This window comes from Pogona vitticeps, chromosome 6 (genome assembly GCF_051106095.1).
Source record: "Pogona vitticeps strain Pit_001003342236 chromosome 6, PviZW2.1, whole genome shotgun sequence".
In the NCBI taxonomy this organism is placed as follows: Eukaryota; Metazoa; Chordata; class Lepidosauria; order Squamata; family Agamidae; genus Pogona; species Pogona vitticeps.
In genome coordinates, this window is record NC_135788.1 from 44,702,336 (window position 1) to 44,723,448 (window position 21,113).

The following is a 21,113-nucleotide window of genomic DNA, read 5'->3' on the forward strand; positions in this document are numbered from 1 at the left end:
AGTCTGGATTGGTTATTACAGTCCATATTTGTCCCATTTCCCCTGGGTTGTCTCCCCATACCTTACTTAGATCATTGCCTCTCTGACATGGGCTGGACATGGATGATGCATAGGGACCTTTGCAACTCTGCACCTCTAAGATGATTATTATGATGATTGATTAATCTATAAATGTCTTTTTTCAAATCTAGAAGTGACTAGAAGGCTAAAACTAGCAGTTGACTACCAGTTTTCAAAAAAGGGATTCTACTGAAATAGACAATTGCACCCCATAGGGATTGCTCATTTCAGGGGACCCTCCCTCCTCTCTTTAGATACATATAATTGGAGAGTTTGTACCTGGTTCCTTTCCATACGCTAAATTCACAGCAGAACCATTGTGGGGCAAAGGGTCACTATTCAGCATGGGACAATAGGCACAGTATGGTTGACATGAATATGAATGCACATAGATGAGGTAATTTTTTAAGAGAATAAGAATTTAAGTTATGTCAGTCTTCATGTTGCTCTATAATTACTTCTTTCCGTCTCACCATATTTGGATTAATCTTGTCTTTCCTATATGTTCTTACTCAAATTAGAATAATTCTTTAATCAGCTTGGTTATGCATGCCATAGTGGGCCAGACTAGGAAAGTCACTCCTGGCACAATGATGATGTGTATGTTTTATTTGTTGCTGTAATTTAAAAGTAAAATAAGAACTATTGATTTCTACTTGACTGGAGAGATGATTTAGTTTGAATATCAGTCTGATCTTAATCAGGTGAGAATTAATTGAGTTGGAGGTATTAGATATTCCGTGATGTTAACTGAACCATGATCAATCTACAGAGAAGCTGTCTTTTGTACTGTGTCAAAAATATCAAATAGCTCTCATAGTACAACGTGGACCTGTCTTTTCATGTTTTCCATACTCATTTGCCTCATTAAATGTACCCACAAATCTGCTCATTGCACTGTATGCAATTTTCAAAATGATAATTTAAAAAATCACAATCTGGTACAAAATTTGAAACTTTCCTTTGTTGTTGCTTTTAGATATGGCATGTTTTTAAGGGTATTTAAGTCCTTAAGTATTGTCCACATATTTTGCAAAACAGGTGATTTCAGATAGTCCCCAGGTCTTTTTAATACCCACTGATAGTTGCTTTCCCCCATTCCATGTTGAATTGTACCTCAAAAATAATAATCTGAACCTTAGAAAATATGTTTCCCCCTTTTTTGTCCAAAAGGGGGCATAACGTTAAACTTGTTCTGGTTCATGGTAGATGTTTTCCTATTTTAAGAGTGTGATAGCAATATCATAAGTGTCGAAGAAAATATAAATGGTGAGATAACACCTCCATAGGACCAGTTCTTAAGTAGTACAATTGTAAACCCTTTGTATAAACTATAGAACACATCCTAAAGTCATTGGTGTTACCTTGGGTGATGATTGATATACCCTCTCGCATTCTATGTAACTTTGTTTATATATAGATGATACATCTCAGTTTTATATATTTTTAAATGTGATTGGCTTTTCTAGTGAACAGTGGGAAAATAGCAATGCAATAAACTCAGAAAAGATACAATCCAGAGCAGCTTCCTTAGGAAGAAAAAAGTAGTACAGAACAAAAACTTAAAAGATAGCTGTGAAAATATACATACACATTGTACAAATATTCTCGGTTCTACTTTGTGGTATGGATATGTGGATTTTAACACAGGCAATTAGAAAAAAGAATCATTTGAAATGTACATTTATCGCAAGATATTAAGAAATGTTCTAATATACATTATGACTAACAAAGAAATATTAAGGTAAATGCAGTAATAAAATCATAATTGCCATAGTGAGGTTGAATCTCCAGTAGGAAAGGAAGAATATCATTTGAATACTAATAAAATCCACTGGCAAAATACTTGAAAATTGTAGTAATATGTTGCATTGTTCCAACTCAGAAAAATGGAACCCAAAATGAATTTGTTGAGTTCTATTTTTTTTATAACTTTCACTTGGGGGTGAGGCAACTATCTCATACTCACAGTGTAAGTCACTAATGTTTTCCCAACAAGGCTGGCTTGTACAGTGGAGATTCTTCTTGGCAGAAGCAGTGCCAAGGAAAGAAATGAAGGAAGATTGAGATGCAGGGATACAGATGAAGGAAGATACAGATGCAGGGATAACCCTGGAAGCCCTATCAAAGATCACAGTGGCTATAATGTTTTTTCTAGAGGCTGCTCTGCTGCTCTGGTCAACCACATTCTGAAAACTGAGCCACCGAGCTTGCTTGAGTAGGTGTGTGCTTCATAGTCTCTTCCATTGTTCTAGTGACAGCAAACATTTTTGCTTAGGATCACGAAAGGGGAGAAGACCAGTAGGTGGAAGCCAACTGCTGAATGCTTGCTTTGGTGGTGGTGGTGGGGGAGGGAGACGAAAATGGAAGAAGAGCTAGGTCAGTAGACTATAATGAGCCAAAGCCAGCACACAACCTAATTTAATGCTTGCAATGCTTTCTTTTAAAAATCAAGCTGATTCCTGAATCAGTCTTTTGTACATACAACACTACTGGTCCAGACCAAGTGTTACTCCCCATTTTGAGTATAGAAACATTGGGCTGGGAAGGATACACTCAATTTAATATTACTGTAGCATGCTCAGTCTTGCAGGGCACTTGACAGAACAGACCATAAATGTTTTTAGAGTACTTGTCTGAAATTGACAGAAGTAGGGAGAGGAAATTGAGGAAGCTGAAAGTGTGGAGAATGGATGGGTGCAAACTTGATATCTTGGGATGCTGTGATGGGAAAGGTGGGAAAGTCTCCGTTCCTCTTCATAGCATGCCCTTTACCACCTTCTATAATGTTCCAAAAGGTTCCACAACCCTCCAAAACAGGTTGGAGGGGGAAAGTTATGAACTTCACCTTGTCTTTCCTTCCATTAGGAACTACAGTATGTTGAATCCAAGTCTTTGGTGAATGGAAAAGTATGTCTAGATCCAGTCGTTTGTGCAGATTTTTAAAACCTAGTTTATATACATTTAAAATAAGGACAGGATGAAGGGGTTTCACCAGAAGCTTTGGAGGGAAAGGTAGGTTCTGATGAATGATTTGAAAGAAGTAGAAAATGTGTCTTTTAGCCTACCCAGTGTGTTGTAGTGGACAGAGTAATGGACTAGAACTCAGGAGACCTGGGTTTGATTCCCTGTTTCTGCTGTGGAAATTCACTGGGGGCTGGAACTGGTAAAACCACTCCTTAAATACTTCACTTACCTTGAAAACCCTATTAGCAGGCCTTGAAAATTTTTAGAATGTCTCACCAGTCAGTCAACAATTTCACCAGTCAGCATGACCGGACTATAGCCTTGCAATTTATTTGGATTGGGAATCACTGGTTTATACCCTCAGACTTGGGTTGCTTTATTACCTGTGTGCCTGTGGGGTCATGAAGTTTATATTTTGAATGTCTCCAACAAAAATAAAACTGAAAGCAAATGTGCCCGGCCTCTTAAGGAGCCACGGTTCCCTCCCACACCAGGATGTGTCCTCATTTGGTTGAAATTGGGAGCAGGGAATCTCCATATTCTCCAGCATGGGACTACATTCTCCTGAAGAGCTATATCTCTGTGTACTGCTCGAACTCTCTTCTTGCAAGAAGAGGGCAGTTTTCCTTTTGCAATATTAAGGCGAGATGAGGTCTGCAGAATTAGAGAGAGAGAGAGACAGGCAGAGGGGAAGGAGGCAGGCAGAGAGGGAACTGTGACTCGTCGAGCAGCATTTTTCACTCGTCATAGATGAGTGGACGAATGCATTTTTCAAGCCTTGCCTATTAGGATTGCTATAAGTCAATTTTGACTTGACAGCACGTAACAACAACAGACTATTTGAGAGACAGTCCCTGGTATTAGGGGATGCAAAAGAGAAGGCAGTGGAGACAGATGGCAGAGTAGGAGACCCAGTATCATCAAAAAGATCCATGAAGTAGCAAACTTGGGAGACTGTGGCCAAAATTCTCTATAGTTATACCAGCATAACTCCTGTGACATAATTTTTGGAGGTGAATTTCCTGAAGTAAGGACATCACTGTAGACATTATCAGTGCATGGGATTGCACCAATAGATATTGTGTGACAGCCTAAGTCAGCATACCATAAGTCAACTCAAAAACAGGGGTGCCCTAAACAAAACTTATAATTTTAAAACTGGAACTTGAATCAGCACCAGATTTGGCACAGATGTAGCAGACATCTCTATCATTCACATTTGTTGAAAAACAGCCCTGACAATTGCTTTCTATTTGGGTGAGGAATTTTTAACTGATGAAAAAAGTAATCAGCTTCTGGGATTTTCTCGTTTGTGATACCACTTTACGAATGGTAGTAAGCCAAAGAAGGTATCCTGTAGACCATTTTGACTGCTGCCATTGGGGTTGACCCCATCCAGGGTGCTCTTTGCTGTGTAAAATGTGGCATCTTTTTTCTTGCTGGCAGTGTAGGAACAGTATCATGCAGCAATATTGTGCTATTTCCTGGCTTTTTGAATTATGGTCACAAAAGCAAAATATCTCACATTCATAAACTGGAAGGTTTTTTTTGTTCTTTTTAAAAAAAGAACTGAATTATTTGTTGCATTCTGTGTCACACAATAATGTCCACAGTGATGTCTCAACTTGAGGCAGTTCACCTGCAAGAGTTACACTATTAGTATTATGCTGGCTTAACTTTACAGGGAGATTTTTGCTTGTTCTTTAATTTGTAATCATCAATCTAGATGCATGGTAAAAAAATTAGGATCTCACATGTAATGCGCTTTGCAAGGTTTAGGGTGGATTTAAAAATATATGTGAACTGTCTCATGTATGTTCATCTGTAGGGACATAAAAAACAAACAATTATAGATTCAGTTGGCAGCAATTCCGCCAACTGCAGCTGATGTTTGTGGTTATTTCGTTTATCTGTTTGTCCAAGGATGGGCTTGTGAAAACAACACAACCTCTTGCATGAACTGGTCATAAGGTTGTGCTTGTCACTTATTTCTTGTGTCCTGAACATGGCTCTGCAGTCCAGATGGCTAGAAATGCAATTGTTTAAAAATGAAATGCGACATTCTTAGGCTTCTAGTCTGTGGCTATAAGCCATGTAAAACTGCAGTCCCAGAGGAGCTGCAGGCTTTTTTCACATTTGTAATAGAGCAGTGGTTGTCAGCCTTGGGTAACCCAGATGTTCTTGGACTGCATCTACCAGGAACCTTGGCCAGCATAGCAGAAGGCTTTTTGAAACTGCAGTTCATGAACACCTGAGTTACTTAAAGTTGGGAACCACTGTAATAGAGGAAACTCTTTTTAAACCCACAGGAAACTGCTTTCATTATTTTATTATAAGCCTCATAATATTTATTTTTCTTAAATAGGTTCAAAATAAAATGACATGCCATTATAGATTCTTGGGTAGACTTCTTTATAAAAGCCAACTCTTCCTCACTCAGCATGTAGTATGTATGTCAATGTTCTGGAGCCCAATGGTGAAAAGAGTAGTGTAGGCATCCTTCAGTCTCGAGAGACTATGGTATCGTGCTCTGTATGGAGGACTTGGAACAGCGTCCAGTGTGGCTGAGAAGGCCAATTCGAGAGTGACAATCCCTTCCACACTGGAGACAAATCCAATCTGTCCCCTGTCCAGCTCCCTGGTTTTGCTTGTTTCGGGACTGCCTCTTTGCCTCGGTCTGCTGTACAAGTGTCTCTTCAAATTGGGAGAGGCCATGATGCACCGCCTGCCTCCAGGCTGAACGCTCAGACGTCAAGGTTTCCCATCTGTTGAGGTCCATTCCTAAGGCCTTCAGATCCCGCTTGCAGATGTCCTTGTAACGCAGCTGTGGTCTCCCTCGGGGGCGGCTTCCCTTCACTAATTCTCCATACAGGAGATCTTTTGGAATCCGACCATCAGCCATTCTCACGACGTGCCCAAGCCAACGTAGACGGCGCTGTTTCAATATTGTATACATGCTGAAAATTCCAGCTCGTTCTAGGGAAAAGGGTAGTAGCCTGCAGTTATTAGCTCAATTGATCACTTGTTGAAATACTGTGAAAACACTGCAAGGATTCTTTGCCTTCGACCTCTTCTCATACAATTGCAATCATCTGAACAGCTAGTTTTAAGGGATTTTACAGGCATTGTAGAAATAAGTAAAACATGGCTCAGATGGAGGGAAGAGAAGGGAAGGGGGTTGATTATGCTGGAAGTTAGTTTTAATCTCTTAAGTTTTTAGATATGATACTGGGTTTTTGAGTATCTAGAAATGGGTCCCACTTCATGGATATTAGTAAAGGCATTATTTGAATGTCCTGCACCTCACCCTTAAAGCAGTGGTTCTTAACCTTTGTTACTCGGATGCTTTTGAACTGCAACTCCCAGAAACCCCAGTCAGGACAGCTGGTGGTGAAGGCTTCTGGGAGTTGCAGTCCAAAACTCCTGAGTAACCCAAGGTTAAGAACCAGTGCCCTAAAGCAATGTTCCCCCTTAAAAATAAAATCAAAACTCTGCTGGAGAGAGACGTCATGCCTGGACTAAATAACAAAAATGAGAGGTGTAGAAGTATTTGCAAATATTAATTGTTCCTAAATACAGAAAGGCATTTTAATGTGCATGATTTTCATGTCATGCCCTCAGTGCTACCTGAAGATTGTTTTTGACAAGTTCATTTACAAAACCATGTTTATCCATTGGCTTCAGTGTTAAAAGGCTTCCCCATGTTCTGCTCTTTTTATACTGATGTTCACAAAGATTTAACTTGTCCCTTGTTGGTTAATAAGGCAGGGTGCTCATCTGATATTTATCTATCTTTTCTTCTGGCAGACCAAGATAAACAGGGGCATACTGCAGCCTGTAATTTTTTTTTTTAGCCTCAGCAATTAAACTAAGGTTAAATGTGGTTTCTGAACTATAATTCTCTGCAGACTTATCTATTTAATTTTTCAGAGTATTTGTATATATTTGACTGATCAAGGCCTTGTTGTTGTTTAGTTGTGTCCGACTCTTCGTGACCCCATGGACCAGAGCACGTCAGACCCTCCTGTCTTCCACTGCCTCCCGGAGATGGGTCAAATTCATGTTGGTTGCTTCAATGACACTGTCCAACCATCTCATCCTCTGTTGTCCCCTTCTCCTCTTGCCTTCACATTTTCCCTACATCAGGGACTTTTCCAGGGGGTCTTCTCATCAGATGGCCAAAGTATGAGCCTCAGCTTCAGGATCTGTCCTTCCAGTGAATCCATGAAGGGGATAATGGCCTTACCTTCCTGGTTTTTAATCTGTTCATCTTATGTTACTGTAGTGTTTTATGCACTACCTGCAAAGGCATACAGCCAAGGCAAATAAAGAATTACTCTCTCTAAAAGAGTGAGAAAGGAGGGGGGGTACAGTGTTTTTCAGTGAAGCTCTCTAGTAAACATTTATAATTAAATGACCTGAATTATAGTCTTCTCTGTTGGCAACAGAGGGGTTTTAAAAAGGCTGTGGCTATAAAAGTCAGTAGTAATTAAGTTGTGTTATATGTTCATGTGGCAGGATTCTAATATTCTCTAGTCTGCTCCTTCCCTCCCTTTCCTTTTCCTTTTCAGTTAGCATTAACAACATTAAAGCTATATAGCTGGAAGCACTTTTATCACTTTGTAATGATGCTTCCTGTGTTGCACAGCCACGGCTGTCTGTAGCTGAAGTAAGGCCTTTCAGAAGCCAGGGTATGCTCTCTGTAGCAGCTCAGTCTCTGTTCACTAGGACATCACACCTTTAACCAACTGAAGCTGGTGAGCTAACAAGTGAGACGGGCCTCCTGTTGTCTTCAGCTTTTATTTTATTTTGCGTGCATGCATGTGTTTTTACTTCACAGCTTTTCAGGAGGAATGATTACAAGAGGAAGAAGGAACACTGTAATATATTACTGCTTTCTTTAGGCCAGCACCAGTGGGAAGCAGAAACCCCTCTCTCAGCTAACAATTCAGATCAGAAAGCTGGTCAGTGTTTTCCTCCCAGTGAATTTTATCCATTTTGCTCCTACAAAACAAGATTGGGGGCATGTATGGTATGTTAAGACACTTCCAGTGTAAGCACTGAATATGTTTTGTGGTAGAACGTTTCTGTTGTTCTAGGTTTATTGAGTGTCGTCACAGTTTTACGGGTACACTTAGGTCATGTGATTTGTCAGGCTTTTAGGTGCCTAAAAATGTTTAGGTGCCTAGTTTCTTAATGGTTTATTTTTCTTGTCCTGAAATGTTGGTTATAGACAGAGAATTTGGAATTCTTTTTAATGCAAGCTACATAGCCACAGTGTTTGTAGGGCTATTACCAAAGAGAAGAATGTTTAGTGTTCATTAATGATTGCATTAGGTTGTTGCTGTGTCATTCCTGCACACATTTACTTGAAAGAAGGAAATTCCCATTAGATTAGTAGTCATATCTAGAATACTGCTGTCATTAACTTTATGTAAATTTATATAGGCATTAAAATAATGTTTTAATCTGGGAGCTTTCTTTTTTATATGATACGCATAAGGAGAGGCATCATGCAAGTGGCATTCCCTACTTTGTGTCAAAGAAAGCAGAATGCCTCTTAAGATGTTCCTTGCCATCTGTAGTTTCTATAGTCATTTATATTTTAAATAATTATTTTTTAAAAAATCTGATCACTAGTGAATTAGCATATATTTACAAATGACTAGTAGGATTCTTTGTTTTAAAAGAAAGAGAGAACAACTATTTTATCAGGACTACTTGAAGTCCACTAGGAGACTGACAATAGGAGAGCTCCATTTTCAGACATTTTCCTCAGGATAAGAGAATAGTGCCGCTACCATTTAAACACCAGTTCTTATATTAAAGGTGATGGATAGCTCAGGGAGTTAGATATTTTGCTGTGGAGCCAGAGATTGGAAGTTCAGTTCCCCACTGTGCCTCCGGGAGAAAGAGCCAGCCTGCGTGGCCTTGGGCAAGCTGCACAGTCCCAGGGTGCCCCCAGGACAAGAGAGTGGGAAAACACTTCTGAGTACTCTTTACCTAGAAAATCTGAAAAGGGTCATCATAGGTCAGAATTGACTTGATAGCACATGATAATTATTATTAGATGATGTCAGAAGAGTGTGGCATCAGGTCAGAATATGGCCCCTTCTGCATAGCATTAACTCTGCATGGCCATTATAGGAAAGACATTCTCTTTCTAGTTTTCCTGTTATGTATCATCAAATCACTTTTGACGTTGTGACCTTAATAAGGTTAACAAGGAATGTAAGAAATTCAAGGAGCAGTTTACCATCTCCTCATATAAGTTTCCACAGCTAAGCATGGATTTGAATTTAGGTCTTATGAGTCCTAGTTGGATATTTTGTCCACTTTACTACACTAGATCTCTGTATGCATATAAGCACCAGCACAAATATTAATATCTGACAATTTAGCTTTCCACTGCATCTCATCATTGGGAGCAGTGCATTATGTGATGATGTGGAAGAAGAGCTTCTTAACTATAGCATCCCATTTTACATTGTCAGTCCCATAGAGTGAGAGACAAAGACACACACATACGCCTGGCCAAGTTAAAACGTGGCTATTGATCTTAGTTTGCTGCATTTTTTCCTCTCATTTACTGTTGCTGATTGTGTTAGATTGTGAATTATTATTTCATAGTTTTGTGTTGTTTTTTATTGACTGGATCTTGCCCTCAGATTCACAGATACAGGATGGTTTAGAACTGTATAAATAAATAGGACAAAGCTACATGTTTGTGTTTTTCACATATTACAAAGTTTGACTATTTTTCAGATGGTGAGGTTACATCGACAAAAGAAAATAGGTTTGTGTGAAGAGGTCCATAGGAATCAGCAGTACAGAATGCTAATCAAAGACTTGCAGTGTTCTCACATGGGCTATGACTTGTTGAAAGCTGTTTGAAATGAGCCCGATTTCACCTCCTGAATTTGTTACAGACTAATACAGTTTCATAAATAGTTTAGTAGTATTGAAGATCACTCCAAGTATGAGCAGTGTTAATTTGTTACACAGTGTGAAGGGAAAATCCTAATTACAACCTTGTTGCTAAACAAGTGAGAAAGACCTTACAAAAAGCTTGAGGCAGCAGGCCAGGAGTGGCTAAGCTTGAAAGATCAGACTGGGTCATTTGAGTGAGAAAAATACATTTCTACAAAAGCTTATTTCTGCTTTGCAGTCACAGGCAGTCACAGTCACACATGATTTGGACCACTTCCTAATGCATGTTGTAACTCAGAGGATATTTTGATGCCATGAGAGACTAGCAATACACAGCATTAAGATGACATACCATTAGAAGAATGGCATTCTTTAAGCGAGACATGTTCACAGTAGGTTTGCAACCCTGCAGAGTAAAGCATGACTAGGGCTTCAGCCCAAAGCAAATGTGTGAATCCTCAGAGCTTGGAAAAATGCATCAAACATTAATTTGTTGAAATGCTCAGCATTTTTAAATTCAACAGTAGTTTTAACCTTTAAGCCAGTATTCTGCTCAGTATTGAAACACATGGAATTTCTCCCATAGAAACAGCCACAGCAACCTCAGAAGGTGCTGTTAATGTGCAGTCATGTGATGAGACATGTGATTGACAGTTAGGTCACTGTGGCAACTTCTGCAGTTGGTGTTCCATGTGTGGATACCTATTGAACAGAATTCTGGTCTTAATCTTTAAATGCCTTTTGAATGTTTCCCCAACTTTCTCTTTTAAATTTCTCATTTGGGGGATTATGAAAACCCCACCAAATAGGTTTTCACTTTTCACCATCTTTGTGCATGGCTTTTGTGTGTGCACGTACATATATACAGATATTGGCAAAGATAAAGTTTTGCAGCAGTGTGGCTCAAACTTAGTTATTTGACATCACTGTGCCAACCCATAAGGCAAGAACCCTGTGGAGCAATTTGGATTATATCGACTATGCTGCTGCTCATAATATTGGGATTTTTGGCTTCCCCTCTGCTGTCCTCAAGGCGTGCAACTCAGAATAGCACTGGACAGTTTTTCTCCTTCTAGAGCAGATTTTGGGAGGTTGAGGGGACTTGAGGGCTGCAGTGAGGGGAAAAAACGGTTTCCCAACATACCCAGAATTTTACTCTTGCATATCCAGATGCCAGTACGTCAGGGAAAGTCGTTCAGATTTTAATCCCATCATCAGTACTGAACAATCTCATATGTTCCCTATCTAGAAGCTCACAAGCTGATTGTTTTCCTCCTCTTGGTATTCAGGAGATCCCAGGGGAGTTCCAATACCTTGCTGTACAGAGTTGTTCAAAGCAAGCAATGCCTACATCTGTTTTTGCGGTGATAGTTATCTGGCGGATCTTTGTTACATTAATTTGTACACAGCCATGCAATATCAGTCTGTTCTTCTTTGTGGTCTCTGTGAATGCACACTAATGGGTTAATCTGCGCCTGCACAGAGCAGCTTCGGAATCTTCTAGAGCTCAGGCATATGGTGCCAGGACCTCCCACACTCTGGCTATAACCCCGCCCCCAGCACCAAGTGCCTCAGTTGTTTCTGCCACTGCTACTGCAGCTACTCGGATCGGAGCTCTGTGATTGTTTCTTTGCCTTCAACCTTAAATCAAACTTTAGACCTCCCTGTAATTTGATTTCAGCTTGGATCACCATTCTTCTGTATCGTGAGTCAAATGCTAAGCATAAAACTGTGTTGTTCTTCCTGCATGTATATGGCCATGTCGGGACCTTTCAAGCGCTGCATGTCTTGCAGTAACAAAGTGCCTCTTTCTGATGGCCGTTTGCAGTGCTTATTCTGTCTCAGAGAGGAGCACCAGCGTGCTTCGTGCTCCATTTGTAAAACTTTTACTAAGCCTGCTTTAAAGCAGAGACTTCAGAGGCTTTGTTCCTATTTGCGGGAGAAGTTGCTTTGCCCTGCAAGAACTTTGACTATGGAGCTGCCCCGAACTCCCCTTCCCAAAACCTCTTCCACAACCATTCACTCCCCTAAGGCTACTCATAAACCAACGAAACCACCCTTCTCGGGCTCAAGGTCGACCGCTTCAATGTTGACATCGAACCTTCAGCATCGATGCCAAAGAGGAAAAAGTTGTCTTCCAAGGCGTCTCGAACACCGGCTGAGTCTGTACCGTCGGCTACACTGTCACATGGCCAACACGATACGGTATCTCTCCACATACCGTCAGGGTGACATTCCTCCCTTGAGGCCAGAGTTGGCGCCGTCTCCACGCATGAGTCTCTCTCCCAAGTCAGTGGATAGCTCGGTTGAGATCCAGGGCTCCTGCACCAGGCCCATCCTTGATCCCTCGACCATATTCGGGACCAACTCCCCCGCCACCACTGTCACCAAGCGGGGCTTCACAGGGACCGGAAGAGGGGCCGGTCGAGGACTCGGTAGTCCAGCCCAACCAATACTGCTCGACCTGAGCCTGGACATCTTTTTCCCAGTCTCCTGACCATGAATGTTGATTCAACACCAGTTCAAGTGACCCCGATGTGGATGTTGATGATGATTCTCCCCCAAACATTCCAACTCCAACTTCAGATGTTACGGAAAGTCATCCACCACCTCCTTCTGAGGACTACACAATGTACTCGCACCTGATCAAAAGGATAGCTAAAGTTCTGGACCTTGCAGTAGTACAACCTCCACCTGAACAGGTAGACAAGGTCTATGAGGACATCACAAATGATAAGGTGCCCCCACTTTGCTTGGCTTTTATATCATCCCTCCTCAGCCTGTTGAAAGAACTCTGGGATGTCTACATCTCATCAAATCCCCAGGAGGGTTGAAAACCTCTGTGAGACTCATGGCAAGGATACCGACTTCCTTTCTAAGCATCCTTTGCCAGATTCATTTATAGTCGACACAATGCAAAATAGGGCTCGAAATAGGTCTACTTCTAGGCCGGTGATAAAGAAGGAAGGAAGCTGGATGTTTTAGGACGAACAGTTTATTCCCTGGCATCCTTTATTCTTCAGGTGGCAAATTACCGTATTTTTCGCACCATAAGACACACTTTTTTCCCACAAAACAGGGGGGTGGAAAGTCTGTGCGTCTTATGAAGCGAAGAAAACAGATTATATTTTCCTGTTTTCTTCTCCTAAAAAATTGGTGCGTCTTATGGAAAGGTGCGTCTTATGGAGCGAAAAATACGGTATATGGCAGCAGTGGGTGCATATCATCGCCATCTGTGGAACAACGTACTGCCCAAATTACAGGCTGCACCCAAGGACTTTAGGGCACCAAGCCTCACCTGCCATCAAGAGGCCATGTCATTGACACAACAAGAGAGGATCGCAGCCAGACATGTCAGTGCCGCTGCCAAACAGGTCACCACAGCGATCACCTTGCATTGACATGCCTGTTTACATTCAGCTGGTATCCCTGATGACGCCAAGGCCAGGATCAAAGACCTACCCTTTGATGGCATGGGTCTTTTTGATCCAAAAATGGACAAGATTCTTGAGAACCTCTTAAAGCACCGCAAAACGGCCAGGTCTTACAGCACTCAGTCACGTCCACGGACCACTTGGTGTCGACTTTACACTTACCGGCCCTATTCTGACCTACAAAGAAGGCAAACAACTGGCTTTGCAGATCAGTCTCGACAAAAAGCCTACTCGACAGCGGCCTTGTCAACAGGCCTTCTGCCAAGATTGTAGGCCTAAGCAGAATCTTTAATACTGTTGGCCCACCAGCAACATTGCCCACCTTGACTTGGTTAGCACCGTTCCTTCACGTTTGGGAGTCTATCACCTCTGACTCATGGGTTCTCTACACCCTGCACGGGGCTGCTCAGGGACACGGCTGCCTCCATAATACTACAACAGGAGGTTGACACACTTCTCTCGAAAGATGCCATTACCTTGGTTCATGACCCTGATACCACATGTAGTTTTTTCTCTTATTACTTTATCATTCCCAAGAAGGACGGAGGACTTCACCCAAACCTCAACCTTCACCCTTTGAATTCCTATATTACACCTCAACATTTTTGTATGGTCTCCCTGGACACTATCCAGATGTTGAGGCAAGGTGATTGGTTTGTTGTTATTCACCTCAAAGATGCTTATTTCCATATCAGTATTTGTCAAGAGCATCGTCGTTTTTTGACGTTTTTGCTTGATGGGGTAATCTGTGAATTCAAGGCTCTCCCCTTTGGCTTATCCACAGCACCGTGGGTGTTTACAAAATGTTTAACTCCGGTAACAGCCCACCTTGGATTGCACAGCATGACAGTATTTCCCTACCTTGATGATTGGTTGCTGGTGGCACCTTCATATGAACAGTTGGTTCAAGATGTTTCGTTTACTTTCTCCCTCTTGTCTGATCTTGGACTCCAGGTAAACCGAGAAAAGTCCACTTTGTGCCCTACTCAGAAATATTGGAGGAGTTCTGGATGCCACCTAAGGTTGAGCATTCCTTCCCGAAGACAGGACTGCAAAAATCCAGGCGATGCTTCAACACTCTCTTCAAGCGCAAAGATTATTAGGTCTGATGACTTCCACCACTGCAGTGGTTCAGCATGCCAGGTTGAAGATGAGATCGCTTCAAGCCTGATACCTGGCACTATATGATCCTTTCCTAGACCCCCCTTCCAAAGTGCTGACAGTCATGGCAGAGCTAGCAGCACAGCTGACCTGGTTGTCCTTCTGACCCAATCTTCTCGTAAGAAGATCCTTTGGGCCTCTAACGCCAAAAATACAGGTGACCACGGACGCCAATCCAACAAGTTGGGGAGCGCATGTCCACCGATTGACGGTATACGGACTTTGGACACAAGAGGACTGCCATTTGCACATCAGGCTACTCAAACTTCTGGACATTTGCAAGGCCTTTTGAGCCTTTGAGCGTCTCCTCTCTGGCCGTGTAATACAAGTAGCAACCAACAACACCACAGCGGTCTTCTACATAAACAAACAGGGTGGCACACATTTGCTACGCCTCCTGTATCTCTCAGTCCAGATCTGGGAATGGTGCTACAACCACCATATCTTCCCTGTTGCTATACATGTGGCTTCTGGAGACAATGTTCTAGCAGACTGGCTGAGCAGGCTCCAAGACTGCAGTCACAAATTGTTGCTAGATGAAGCAGTATTCCTGTCTCTTTGCCACTGTTGGGGAACACCACACATGGATGTCTTCACTTCATCTCTCAAAAGGAAGTGCGACTGTTAGTGTTCCAGGGCAGGGATCAGTCCCCACTCGTTGGGTGACACATTTATGGTCCCCTGGACTGGGGGACTCCTTTACATGTTTCCCCCGATTCCACTAATCCAGAAGGCTGTTGTAAAGGTGCTACAGGAGCAGGCAAATGTTATCTTCATCACCCCTTGGTGGCCTCGCCAGACTTGGTTCTCCGCACTACATCAGGGCTCGGTGGACCATCTTCACCTACTGTCTCTGCTTCATCTTCATTCTCTACACGTGGGCAAAATGTTGCACCCAGATCTGAAGTCCCTGCATCTCGCAGCCTGGTGACTGGTCCTCAGTAGCAGATGCTCCATGTTTGGAGACCTTCCACAACTGTCACGTACACTCATAGATGGAAGGTATTTTCTGATTTTTCCATCAAGAATAGCCTCCCCACATTTACAGTTCCTGCTTCTCCTATTTCATCAAGGTCTCTCACATTCCACGCTCAAAGTATATGTGGCCGTAATAGTGGCACATTAGTCTCCTGCTTCAGAAGTGGCCAGCTTATTCCGAAGGGTCTGAAAAATATGCATCTGGCCTACAAGCCACCCACACCTCAGTGGTCTCTGCAGCTTTTATTACGGAAGCTCACGTGTCTGCCGTTTAAGCCTCTTGCTACCACTTCTTTCAAGCTACTTAAGCTATAGACAGCCTTCCTCCTTGCTATTACTTCAGTGCGACGTGCGGATGAATTAACAGCTCTTCGGGTTGACATGCCGTTCCTGCAATTCCACCTTGATAAGGTGACCCTCTTCCCAGACCTCTCCTTTCTGCCAAAGGTGGCTACGTCCTTCCACCTTAATCAACCGATAGTTTTACTTACCTTCTTCCTGAATCCAACATCAAACTTGGAAAAGTCTCTCCACTCCTTGGATGTCAAGAGTGTACTGTCCTATTATGTCTCCCGGACTGCATCCTTTCGTTCCTCCCAAAAACTCTTTGTGTCTTTCCAAGGACAATCAGAGGGCCTGCTGCTGTCAGCACAGACGGTTTCCCGATGGATAGTTACAGTAATACGACTGGCATATGAACTAGCTCATGCTCCTTTGCCGACTACAATTCAGGCCCATTCCACTCGGGCAGTTGTAAAGCTGTTACATGGTCCACACCTTTTAACTTTGCGACCCACTACCGTCTGGATGTCCGAGCCGAGGCAGAAGCTGTCATTGGGAGCGCTATCTTGGCATCTGTCTTATTGTGATGGCCACCACCAGGTAAGTCAGCTTGCTAGTCACCCATTACTGTGCATTCACAGAGACCACGAAGAAGGAGAGGTTACCTACCTGGAACTGGTTCTTCGAGAGGTCATCTGTGAATTCACACTCCCCGCCCTTTCTCCCCGCTGTTCGTCACATGTGCCATGTGTCATTCTACACAGCAGCAGATAGTTCCATGGAACTGAGGCACTTGGTGCCGGGGGCGGGGTATAGCCAGTGTGTGGGAGGTCCTGGTACCATGTGCTTGAGCTCTTGAAGATTCCAAAGCTGCTCTGTGCAGGTGCAGATTAACCCATTAGTGTGAATTCACAGATGACCACTAGAAGAACCAGAGTTACAGGTAGATAACCTCTCCTTTGTTTGATTGCCACTAATACATGCTGATCCTCTTCATATTTTTATATGGACCACTCATCATTTGTCAGAAGCAAAGCTTACAGGTCTGCTCTGAATGTACCCTTTGCTGTAGTGTAGTTGCATCACATTCTTAAAGGCTTACAGCTTTGAAGATATGTTGTTTCCATCCTTTTATCCAGCATAATTACTGTGTTTCAAATTTTGTTTCAGCCTTTAATGACTGTTGTAAAGAGAATGGTATTCTGATGACGTTCTCATGCCGAAAGGAAAGTCAAGCACTGAAATCCTGTATTAATGGCTAGTAAGTACAATACAACAATGGTCCTCAACTTTTTCTAAACCGTGAACCAGTTGGGGGGGCAGAGCACCCTCACTCGCAGGGCGCACTCATGGTGGGTGGGGTGCGCATGCATGTGTAGGTAGGCAGGGCGTACACATGCATGGGTGGGGTACGCTCATGAGTGGGTGGGATGCACTTGCAGGTAGGCAGGGTGCAGTCGTGCTTGTGCGGGGGGCAGGCAGGGATGGATGGGGCACCTGTGCGTATGGGGGAGTGTGCATGTGGGGGGGAGAGATCTGTCTCCACGGCCTGGTCCTGCCAAGGCCAGGACATGGGCGTTGGGGATCCCTGCAATACAAGGAGAGAAACCCACAACAAAGAGTGATTAAGGGAAGAGTTATCTGTCATTGCTGCAAAGTTTTGTTCCTTTTGATTAGGACTAAATATATGCCTGATTTAATAATGGTGGCCACAGCCTTCAGTTTGCAAGACTAAGGAGGTCGATTTACAATAGGACTTGTGTAGGTTAGTAATTTATAGGGTCACTGTAAGTTGAAAGCAGCTTGAAGGCCCATGATAACAACAGATATATGCCCTTTGGAAATTTGTTAACTGGTCTTAATTTCATAGTATGCTGTATCCAAACACAAGGTGGGAGATATCCTTAGTACTACAATGACTACACATGAAACCTGCAGTGTGACCCATTGGAAATGACAATGGCATGATTATTACTTACATTTATTTAGTTTATATATGAGAATTAACTTTTTTATCTTCCCAAGAGCTGAGAAAGACTTGAAACTTACCAATGGTACTTACAGTAGCACTGAAAAACTTGACAAGCATTCTAGATCTACAGGCATATATTAGAGCTTTAGCAACAGAGAGAAATACTATGTATTAAAATTTGGCATCAGATATTCTTGCTAATGAACTGAATTCTATAGTATTACAATTGTCTGTGGTAAGCTGCCACCTCTCATCCCAAAGGAGCCACTAGTAAGTACAGTGGTGCCCCGAATAACGAGCGATTCATTTAATGACGAATCCACATAGCGATGTGTTTTTTGTGATCGTAAAAGCGATCGCATTGCGATGTTTTTAATGGTAAAACATCGCTTTGCGACGATCGGTAAGCTGTTTTGCTTACCGATTTTCGCATAGCGATGTTTTAAAAACAGCTGATCGGCTGTTCCAAAATGGCCGCCGGGTAAAAAAATGGCCGCCCGCTGTGTTTTTGCGCCCTTTCCTCACTTACTGGGCAGCGAAAATGGCGGCCAGATGGAGGATCTTTGCATAACGGTGATTTTTTTTGCCCATAGGAATGCATTAAATGTGTTTTAATGCATTCCTATTGGCTTTTTTGTTTCGGATAGCGACAATTCCACATAGCGACGATTTTTCCGGAACGGATTATCGTCGCTATGCGGGGCGCCACTGTATTTGAAAGGAAAGTGATTTATCTCCCAGCCTGCTTGAGGTCAAAGAGAAAAAGACTCCTAGAAAATAGGCTAAAACAAGTAGCAAGTATGTATACATGCTGGTTAATTTTATCTCATATTGAATGTGTTAAAATTTATTTATATTTGGCTAGATAGGTAAGAAAAGCAAATAAGGAAACCTAAAAACTAATTTTTAAAAGGTAGACATGCCACCCAACAACATAGTTTCACTCTTTCTGCAACAACTATTTCAAGGATTGGCTTTTCTTTTCTTTAAAACAAAAGCCCACTTTCCTGGGTATGTACTACAGATCAAGCATTGTTGTAGTGTTATTACTCTTCCTGCATCATTATATGTAGGTATAGAAATCTTTGAAGGAAATAAAACTGGGCAAAGAAATTACTAGTTCTAATTGTCACATTTTGCTTGTCTTCCAGCTACAATGATCCAGAATTTGTCAAAGAACATGAGACTAAATATTTGATGAAAAAGAGTCAGGAACAGAAGCCTAAAAATTAGCATACACCTTCTTCCAGATTATAAATGCTTTTTCTGATCTTTTTGTTTCTTATTTGAAACATAAATATTTAAAAAATGGAATTTAGAAGACTACAATATGGGACACCCTCAATGCACCTGATGGTATTGAAGCAAATGGAGTATGTACAGTATGCTATCATTTTGTAAATAATGTGCCTACATATATGAATCTCCAAAAGATCCAGTGACTTGAGTAATAGAAGAACATCCAACTCGGTAACAAAATTCTTCAGTTTAATGTCAAGCATTCAGATATGAAACAGGTTGCCATAATTGCATTGGTGCATCTTGTGAATATTAATAATTTTTAAAATTCTACCTGATGTCCATCTTCATTTATTGGAATACTTGTTGTTGTTTAGTCAGTAAGTCGTATCCAACTTTTTGTGACCCCATGGACCAGAGCATGCCAGACCCTCCTGTCTTCCACTGCCTCCCGGAGTTGGGTCAAATTCATGTTGGTAGCTTTGGTGACACTGTCCAACCATCTCGTCCTCTATCGTCCCCTTCTCCTCTTGCCTTCACACTTTCCCAACATCAAGGCCTTTTCCAGGGAGTCTTCTCTTCTCATCAGATGGCCAAAGTATTGGAGCATCAGCTCCAGGATCTGTCCTTCCAGTGAGCACTTGAGGTTGATTTCCTTCAAAATGGATAGGTTTGTTCTCTTTGCAGTCCAGGGGACTCTCAAGAGTCTCTTCCAGCACCACAATTCAAAAGCATCAGTTCTTTGGCGGTCAGCCTTCTTTATGGTCCAGCTCTCACTTCCATACATCACTACTGAAAAAACCATAGCTTTGACTATGCGGACCTTTGTCGGCAAGGTGATGTCTCTGCTTTTTAAGATGCTGTTGAGGTTAGTCATCACTTTCCTCCCAAGAAGCAGGCATCTTTTAATTTCCGGGCTGCTCTCACCATCTGCAGTGATTATGGAGCCCAAGAACGTAAAATCTGTCACTGCCTCCATATCTTCCCCTTCTATTTGCCAGGAGCTGATGGGCCAAGTGGCCATGACCTTAGTTTTTTTGATGTTGAGCTTCAGGCCGTTTTTTGCACTCTCCTCTTTCACCCTCATTACAAGGTTCCTTAATCCTCACTTAATCCTCACTTTCTGCCATCAGAGTGGTATCATCTGCATATTGGAGGTTGTTGATATTTCTTCTGGCAATCTTAATTCTGGCTTAAGATTCATCCAGTCCTGCCTTTCACATGATGTATTCTGCATATGTTAAATAAGCAGGAGGACAATATACAGCCTTGTCATACTCCTTTCCCAATCAGTTGTTCCATATCCAGTTCTAACTGTTTCGTCGTGTCCCACATACAGATTTTTCAGGAGATAGATAAGTTGGTCAGGTACTCCCATTTCTTTAAGGACTTGCCATAGTTTGCTGTGGTGCACACAGTCAAAGGCTTTTGTGTAGTCAATGAAGCAGAAGTAGATGTTTTTCTGGAACTCTCTGGCTTTCTCCATAATCCAGTGCATGTTACCAATTTGGTCTCTAGTTCCTTTGTCCCTTCAAAATCCAGCTTGTACTTCTGGGAGTTCTCGGTCCACATACTGCTGAAGCTTACCTTGGAGGATTTTGAACATAACCTTGCTAGCGTGGGAAATGAGTGCAATTGTACAGTAATTGGAGCATTCTTTGGCACTGCCTTTCTTTGGGATTGGGATGTAGATTGATCTTTTCCAATCCTCTGGCCACTGTTGAGTTTTCCAAACTTGCTGGCATATTGAGTGTAGCACCTTAACAGTGTCATCTTATAAGATTTTAAATAGTTCAACTGGAATGCCATCACCTCCACTGGCCTTGTTGTTAGCCATGCTTTCTAAGATTCACTTAACTTCACTCTCCAGGTCAGCAACCACACTATCTGGGTTGTCTGGAACATCCAGATCTTTCTGGTATAATTCTTCTGTGTATTCATGACACCTCTTATTTGCACAAAATGTTCCTTTAATATCTCTATTTTTTTTAGCAGACCTCTGGTTTTTCCCTTTCTATTCTTTTCCTCTGTTTCTTTGCACTGTTCCTTTAAGAAGGTCCTCTTGTCTCTCCTTGCTATTCTTTGGAAGT

At 42.1% G+C, this 21,113-nt stretch overlaps 1 protein-coding gene across 1 annotated transcript in view; it reads left to right on the forward strand.

Annotated features, from left to right (window-relative positions):
* Positions 1-19,356, forward strand: part of CMC1 (C-X9-C motif containing 1) — a 65,249-nt gene extending 45,893 nt beyond the window's left edge. The window contains exons 3-4 of the mRNA XM_073003436.2: positions 16,983-17,073; positions 18,936-19,356. Of these exons, the coding sequence (XP_072859537.1) occupies positions 16,983-17,073; positions 18,936-19,017 (173 nt within the window). The 3' untranslated portion in view covers positions 19,018-19,356. The remainder of the gene's footprint in view (positions 1-16,982; positions 17,074-18,935) is intronic.
* The last annotated feature ends 1,757 nt before the right edge of the window (positions 19,357-21,113 follow it).